The sequence below is a fragment of the Saccostrea echinata genome, unplaced genomic scaffold (assembly GCF_033153115.1).
Source record: "Saccostrea echinata isolate AGI-Se365-2 ecotype Australia unplaced genomic scaffold, CSIRO_AGI_Sech_v1 ptg000022l, whole genome shotgun sequence".
NCBI lineage: Eukaryota > Metazoa > Mollusca > Bivalvia > Ostreida > Ostreidae > Saccostrea > Saccostrea echinata.
The window spans coordinates 8,433,393-8,442,231 of NW_026889771.1; the positions used below are offsets into that span (position 1 = coordinate 8,433,393).

The 8,839-nt window shown below is 31.1% G+C and overlaps 1 protein-coding gene across 1 annotated transcript; it reads right to left on the reverse strand.

The window, feature by feature from the left end:
* Positions 1-2,922: 2,922 nt before the first annotated feature.
* Positions 2,923-7,675, reverse strand: LOC133190345 (aquaporin-8-like). The gene is made up of 5 exons (XM_061325920.1): positions 7,370-7,675; positions 6,980-7,106; positions 6,377-6,585; positions 5,773-5,925; positions 2,923-3,281 (listed from the first exon to the last, which is right to left on the reverse strand). Exons 1-5 carry the CDS (start codon positions 7,612-7,614, stop codon positions 3,191-3,193), a joined length of 825 nt encoding a protein of 274 aa, XP_061181904.1. The 5' UTR covers positions 7,615-7,675; the 3' UTR covers positions 2,923-3,190.
* Between the last annotated feature and the right edge of the window lie 1,164 nt (positions 7,676-8,839).

Sequence of the window (8,839 nt, forward strand, 5' to 3'; positions counted from 1 at the left end):
AATGACCTGTATTACATTTCAAAAACTGAAATGAGATTCTGTGTTCGTTCCAAAGCTATAACTTGAATTAAAAAGAATTTTTGATTTAATTGCATTTATCTTAAATATGCATCATTATACATGTACATAGAAATACAAGTAACCACTGTACAATAGAAGCAAACGTTTCTCCTAAAATCAGAATCTAAGAGGTGAGATATCGGTACTTAGAAAATGAGATTCAACATTACCCCCTTCCACTTTGAACGCACTCTTTCAATGTATTCGATGACTTACACAATAGGAAGGCTATGGTTTTATCTTATCTTTATTAATAAACGGTGTTAATATCTATTCCATTGAAGCAAGTCGACCAATTATATACATGTACACACTGATCAAGATTTAAAAAAAATACAGAGGTAATCAAATATTACAAGGTACACCACCGACGAATGCTATCTTTGCGTTAAGCCAAAGTTTCGTACAAATAAATGCCTGTAAAATCCATTAGTTACATATAAGTAAAACATTAGAGGCTTTTCATTAAACAACTGAAATATATATGCATGCCACTTGCGTGACCTTTGAAATATGACTACATCATCCATACAGGTAGGGCTCCGTTAATTTGGTCACTCATGGCCATATGGAAAACATGACAGATGCAGCATCCGAAGCAAGTCTGTTGCAAGTTAATTCAGAATTTGTGTCCTCTGTTTAAAGAAAAAAAAAACAAGAGGGTGGAAGAACATAAAAAACACAGATGGAGAAAGAAAAAAGTAAACCTTGACCTTCCAGCTTTTGGTCTTTAAGTCAGTCAAGGTTAAAAATACTCATGACCTTAAGCGGGGGACAAAAATTAAATGCATCCCTAGACGAATCAAACATGGTTCACTAGGTAGTATCCATGGTTACAATAATGTAGCAAAAGCCTCTTAATTTTCTTTATGCTCTCTGTGTTACTTAAAGATGTATATTTGGCAGTTTCGATTCTTCATTTCTTTCCACAAGATGGCAGTATTAATCAGAACTAAGATACAAATTGTTTGTCATATTGCTGTGTTACCATAACAACTATGATATTTATTTTAAGATAACATTGCTATAACTTATTTATATGTACGTCAGATCAACTTTGTTATTGTTTCTCTGCCATTGGTAATTCAGTTTGGTCATGTAACTCCTACAATTAAAACTATATATGGCGTATCTGAGTTTAAAAAATAATGACACGAGACTGAGTGTAGATATACATGATATATATTATTTACGTTCAAAATAAAATTTTCACAGATTTTGAACTTGAATAACGTCACGTTTCTATAGTTAAATTGTCTTAAAAAAACTAGTCTGTAATTCAAATGTGGAGTCGGTAAATAAATCAGTTATTATTTCAAATTTTCGATATCTTTGAAACGCGATTGGTTTAAACTGTGTAATTTGCAGAAAAGGTCTATCTTTTATAAACTAATAAAACAAATAGAAAGATCTTTTTAATTTTGGTTATCTAAATGTATCAAAAATATACTATATATGGCTTTGAGCGTTTTTTATCATATAAAATGAATGCTAAATATAGCCAAGGCTACCACATATTTAGATATATTCCATAGAATTTCTTTACATCTTAAGCAGCAACTACATGTAGGCATTATGTTTTTGTGTTTCTGTGTAAGTGTTAAATTTGGTTTTCTTAGTCCTTGTTAAGATTCAGCAAAGATTTAAAATAGCTGTAAATCTTAATTTTTGACATTTTTCCATCTGTTAACATGGCAACCAAAAACACCATCGACATTTTGATGAATTTCCGTTTTTGGTTTCAAGCTTTAAAAAAGAACCAAGTTTCAAAATTGGTGACCATGCGTGGCTTAAAAGTGTAAATGGTTACAGAGAATTACTCTCTAAAAAGTTTAAGCGCCAAGAATGCTACAGTGTAATATAACGTGTTCTATTGTCAAAGGCAGCTGGCATATTGTTATCCCTAATACAACTAATTTTTCAAAAACTTTTTTTAAATCAAGGTTAACTACCTGAGTATATACAGACACATAACTTAATCTCTGTCATAAATTATTCTATTCCAATTTTTTCCTTCTCACAAATTTGTACAGTTTTCATTTAAAGAAGACCCTCTCGAGCTCACTGCTGGTCAAAAAGAGACGAAATTTATTTTTTAAAACACCTTTCAATGTATTTTTTATTTTCTATAATCAGGGTTTGTTTGTTACTGCTTTTAAGTGATTACATCTGTACAAGTAATCCAATTGCTTTTTATTATTTTCATTCATGTACAAATAACGTTTCAAATAGTATTTAATCGAAAAGAACAAATTGTGGATCAATAAGACGTTACCGTTTTTACAAAAGAAGTCTGCGTACGTCTATCTCTTCCAAACATTATAAAACCTTAATATCATGTCCTTAAATTCAGATTACAACATATGTAACTATTAAAATACTTTCCATTTAATACAGTTTGTTTTAAATAGTGTTAATAAAGTCATTCGGTTGTTAATCGTCTATGTTTAGTTAAAATAAATCTTACAAGCAATAAAATTCTAGATCTCTGTTATAATACACGTGTATTTAATTTGTAAATATCCTATCTTTCTTTCTCTTTGTTACAGGATAAAATATTCACAAAGTCGGGTAAAAAAAAAAAAGAACCACATTCCCTTGTATCTTTAAACAGAATCAACGTTGTTTTTCATCCAAGTGAATTTAATTTTGAACACTTCATTTCAGCGATCGATGATCTTTTTAGGAAAAAATCCATGTTGTCATAGGACGAACCTTTTCCTGAAATTTCAATGACACAAAGTTTTGATATATTGTACAAGACAAGACTGAAGCACTGATGCGGAAGACAGAAGGACAAACATAGGTGAATGAAAACAAAACTTCAATTTCTGTGGAGAAAATAATACTGGTGACACATAGTAAAACCTTCTTTCTTTTTTTTTATTTGAAATATGACCTAAAAAGTATATACACGTAATGATTTTATGTTTTCTTTTGATTAAAATCCGACGTTGAAAAAAAAAATTAAAAAGACGGAAAAGAAACATAATTTTCTTTCATCTTATACCATTTTATTCTTTCTAGCAATTACCATGATGCAGAAAAAAGGTTTACGGAGATCCATACACGTTATCATATTTCGACTTGACTTTTGCGGTCAGGGCTGACCCTTTGTATTTCAATTTTATTATATGGGGATACTATTGCTGGGAGTGGACTGTCCCTCAGAATTTGTGAAGTTCATATACTCTGGTGTTCTTCTCTTTGCAAATAGAAATCTGAAATAAAAATGATACACTTCTGATGATTTTCATACTCATTAATATTTAAATGATGGTTTTTCTAAAAACATTGTGAAGCTTGTAAAGAGGCACTTTAATGTAAAGTTAAGAACTAATTAGAAAATTATCAATTTATCTATAATAATCTATAAAAAAAATTATGTCGAAAAATTATTATTATTTTTTTTTTATGAAACATTAATACTCACAATGACCTTATATCTTATAGAGTCAATTTGCATAGCCTATCTTAGCTAAACAATAAAACTTTGTACCTTACAAAGTGTATAATAACAACATTCAATAAACCATAAGTGTACATTATATATATATATATATATATATATATATATATATATATATATATATATATATATATATATATAATATATACATATATATATATATATATATATATATATATATATATATATATATATATATATATATATATATATATATATATATATATATATATATATATAGGGCTGTCAATTTTGTCAATAATTCATATTCGAATGTTCAATGAAAGTATTCGAATATATTCGAATATTCGATAAAATAAATAAAATCTTTTTTATTTTAAATATGCATCATCCTGGATACTCTCATGAAAAGTTTAGCGTTGGATATTGGAGGTAAAATTGTATTAAGACTTTTGTAGTTGTACAATAAAAAAAATTGATATTTGTCAATGTTTGAAATAAATTTAAATGTAAAAAAGTATAATTTTAACAAATGAAACGTGTATTTATAGTAGCTCCAACTGAGGAAGGAGTCGTCTTACCAAAGGCAAGATAGTCGTAACGGTATACTGTTCAGATTTCAATACGTGTAATAAATTACAATTATCTGCCTAGTAAGAGATATGATTATAATCTTTGATTGAATGTTTTTAAAATGTAAACAAATATTCCCAACGACAATTTCCCAAGGTAATAAACTATTTTCCCGATAATGAATATAAAATTCAGGATTATGTACAACCCAAGAAATAATCATTTATTCTGAAATTGAGCCCTTTACAATATAAATTACAGTCTAATTCTATTGGACATTCATTTGAATAATCAATTAAATTTGTTTTGATAAGTATACGCTTCACGTCTTTTAGACATTCTAAGAAGGATTTCATTTTGTTGTCCTCAATTCTAGATTCGATCGTATTTAACTAATAAAACTATGAAAGTACGTTTTGTATTATACATAAAACATTATTGTGCAATTCTTTAACACCTTACTCGAAACAAAATACCTGTAATTTAGTAAATCTATAAGATAAGAAAGTAGTGAAAGAAATCAGGCGATCAAAAATTGATCGCTAGTAAATTAAACAGGGATAATTCCAGCACTGTTCTAACCAAAATTTATTAATCACAGTACTTCTTTTTATGAAATCTGAAAAAACACCGAATATTCGAATCTTAAATTCATATTCGAATATCAACTCATCGAATGAATATTCGAATGTTCGAATATTCATTACCATCCCTGATATATATATATATATATATATATATATATATATATATATATATATATATATATATATATATATATATATATATAAAGCACTAAAAATGACCAACGACACGAACAATGATAATTGTCAAATTTTCGGGACAACCTGTCCCTTCCTCAGGACAAAGAAAAAAGTTAAGAAGTCATAAACACAAAGGAAATAGAGAAGCAAAAACAACTAGCACTACTACTAAACTACCAAACACTAAATATTTACAATATTACATGTTTAATTTGGAGTTTATAATATTTAGTGTTTGGTAATATTTAGTGCTTCTCTATTTCCTTTGTGTTTATGACTTCTTAACTTTTTTCTTTGTCCTGAGGAAGGGACAGGTTGTCCCGAAAATTTGACAATTATTATTGTTCGTGTCGTTGGTCATTTTTAGTGCTTTATATAAATTTCCATCCGTGACCTTGTATCTACTTATTAGATCCGACACTTAGGATATACAGTGTTATTGGTTTTTAGTGCTTTATATATATATATATATATATATATATATATATATATATATATATATATATATATATATATATATATATATATAATAAGCACAAAGAAATTCACTTTTACAAGGATACCCACTTCCGCCCCAGCCCGGGGTTGAACTCTCGACCTACGGAATCTGTCTCCTAGCAGTACAGGAACAGCGCGCTAGACCGCTAGGCTATCTAGGCAAGTCAAAAAACTTGCTTTCGATGCCGATGGAATTCTCGCGGCGCTGCCCTACACTACACGGTTATTGAGAATGAAAGTGAGATACAGTTATTTGACCATTAGTTTTATTAGAGGATCGTTACCAATACACGTTGTAATGAAATTAATTTTTATTTATAAAGCACATGTTACAACAACTCTTAAACTAACATAACTGCCCTAAGTGAAGAAATATTTATATAGAAAGCACAGAGAAATACAAGGAGTAATATATATATATAATCTGCTATGCAAATAATCTCCAACCTGTAAACAATAGCTGCTACTAATGCCCCCGCGGTGGGCCCCACCCAGTAGACATAGTGATGTTCCCACACGTTGAAATACAGGTATCTAGAGTAGGATACAGCCGGTCCTAAACTTCTTGCCGGATTCATAGATCCACCAGTATATGGTGCCCTGTTGTAAATTAACTAGAGCATGTCATCTTGAGTTTAATTTGATTTATGTGCATATATTCTAGAGAAAATCATGCTCTTAAAATACCATCTGAATATTGATAAAATACTGTTCCTGTGGGAAGCTTTACTATGTCATCAAGATTGTACTAGAAAGAAGTCTTTCATGAAGCGTTCTTTGGATTAGATCAAGCCACATATTAAATGTAAGAGAACAGTTTTGAGTCTCATATTCAAATTTTAGTTATGAATGTTTGCAATAAATAAGGGCTGCTGAGAAATAGACTCTTCAATTAGTGCTGTGCTGATTACAAGCTCCCAGTTTGGTTTTCCTGAAATTGATGAGTTCAATGTTTCGCTCCATTATTTTAAAATGTGTAAATTTAGAAACATGAAAATATTTCATATTTAAATTATTTATTACCAGTATACCATTGGTCTTGAAATCTTACCCAGACAAAGTACATGCGATGACCGAGAATCCAATAGCTAGAGCTGACAGTTTTTTCTTCTTTTTATCCAGCGTTGTCAGTAAAACTGTCGAAGCTAATATAAACGTAAGAATGCTTTCCACCAGAACCGCCCAGCCAGGTTTAGTATCATTTATAAGCATCGTTGCTCCACCGATGAATTGTATATATTTATTCTCTGGAACAGCAGCCTTACAAAAAAAGACAACTTAGATATGCAGGTAGCATATGTTCTTTTAAGCTCAAAATTAAGACGTCAACTACAGGCACGTGAAATTATTTTCTAAAAGTTTGAGGGGAGGGGGCGATTGTGGGGGTGACAAATAAAAAAAAACACCGTATTAATGAAAGGTTCAAGGATATTTCACGAAAGGCCCCCCTCGTTATACGTGCCTGATGGATCATAGGCGTCGGAATCGGGGGGAGGGGTAGGGGGCTTAGCCCCCACTTTTTTTGCAAAGATAGACATAATATAGGCATTTAAAATTGGGGCTTAGTCCCCAAACTTTTTTTTGATTCAGCCCCCCTCCCCCACTTTCAATTTGCTTCTGACGCCTGTATGGATAATAATACAAAAATACATACAAGGGCCAAGGCTGCTCCTAAGAGACCTCCCACAATCTGAGCAATGAAAAAGCATACTGCAACAAGCACTGGCAGCGCCCCATTCAAAGTCAGAGCAAAAGTTATGGCTGGGTTAAAATACCCGCCGCTACAAAAGACAGTTTTCAGTTCTTTTAAAGTTAATTAAATATGGCACATTAACATCTAATTAAAGTAGATAGAGTATGGAAATTCAAATGTCCTTTTGCTATTATAATCAATTTAATGGATACATAAGATGCTATGCACTACTTGTTCATTTCCTTAGAGCGATTTTGTCATAATTTTTAAATAACTTTTTAAATTTTTTTATCCGCCAAAATTGCTTTGGAAATACAATATCTGCCATAGCTTTAATTGATCGAATCATACCTGATATCACCGAGTGCATAAATCAAGAACACATAAGCAAATCCATACACTTGTCCGGATGATATATAGGTGTACAATTTGCCATATTCATGGGAGATTGGAGCACAAAAACACAAGAGGAATACCAGAAATGTGGTCCCTAAAAATTCGGCTAATGTTGGACGAACAAATTTGTCAACCACTGAACCACCACACAGCACACGATCGGATTCGGTTCGGTGTATAGTTTGAGCTTCGTCTGCCATCTTTCTCACTGCAAATTGCGCAGTTTTATTAGAAAGTTGTTCAGGTGAATCAGTATGCTTCGATCTGCATTAATAAAACATTAAAAACTACAAACCTTTTTCGAAAGGACAAGCTTTATATATCACGTCGCACAAATGTATAAATATATGGAGGGATTTCAGTGCCAGAATTTTCTTTTAATATGTTTTTATTTTTGTACCTGCACTTTCTAAAGAAAGTTCGGGTACGGTATATTGTTGTTACCCTGGTCCGTCCGTGCGTCTTTCACACTTTCTTCTTCCTCAAATTCCTCTTTTATTTTAAGCAGTAACCAATTAATCTTTTGTAATATGATAGGGGGTGTCCTGTATATGTGCAATAATGTTTTGGAATTTTAAATTTTACCCTAGGGGGAAAACGGGGGCCAAAAATGTCACGCTTTTTCTACAAAAACGTGGTTCCCAGAACTCTTCTTAAATTTTACGCAGTAGCTTAATTGTCTTTTAGAAGATGATTGGTGGTGTCTCGTAGATGTGCAATAAGATTTCGGAATTTTCATTTTCATCCTAGGGGATCAAATTGGGTTCGAAAAATTAAGTTTTTTTTAAACAAAAAGCCATGGTTCCTAGAACTCCACTTACATTTTACACAGTAGTCTAATCATCTTTTGAATATGCCTAGCAATGTATCTAACATTGATGCAAAATGCAATCTTATGACAGTTATCATTAAAAAAAATCATTTATATACATAAGTCTAGGAAGTCGGTAGAGCTCCTACGTTTTCGATTGATAGCGGTGAACGGTTTCTGGTCACCTGATGACTAGAGCTCAGTTCACAAAACAGTTACTTTTCACACACTGTAACTTTATTCTTCACAACAGAAAGAAAAGTTTTGTATCATTTTTAATTCATCAATGAGCATGTACCTTTTCTAGTCACTTCCTTGCAATTGCTATATCTTAATTCGTATAAAAATGCATTCTTAATCATTGTAAAGAATAAGTTTTCTTACTATTTTGATCCTACATAATTAACACAGTCACAACTCTGATTTCTGCAGACAAGATAATTATTAGTTTCCCGAACAGAAAATATATTAAGATTCCAAAATATCTGAGGTTAAAATTTAATTTTAAAAAAACCCACTATCTCAATATGTGTAACTTAAAATAAGAGCGATTTATTTGATCAGGCATAAGGTTCACAGGTTGCATATGCAGTACAATGCATTTACATGTATGT

What these genes read in the sequence shown, in the direction of transcription:
- LOC133190345 (XM_061325920.1), bottom strand. Translation starts at nt 7,614, where the DNA reads ATGGCAGACGAAGCTCAAACTATACACCGAACCGAATCCGATCGTGTG. An exon ending in TATGCACTCGGTGATATCAG is followed by an intron (nt 7,107 to 7,369) that starts GTATGATTCGAT and finishes TGTCTTTTGTAG; the next exon opens with CGGCGGGTATTTTAACCCAG. An exon ending in GTAGCAGCTATTGTTTACAG is followed by an intron (nt 3,282 to 5,772) that starts GTTGGAGATTAT and finishes TTTTTATTTCAG; the next exon opens with ATTTCTATTTGCAAAGAGAA.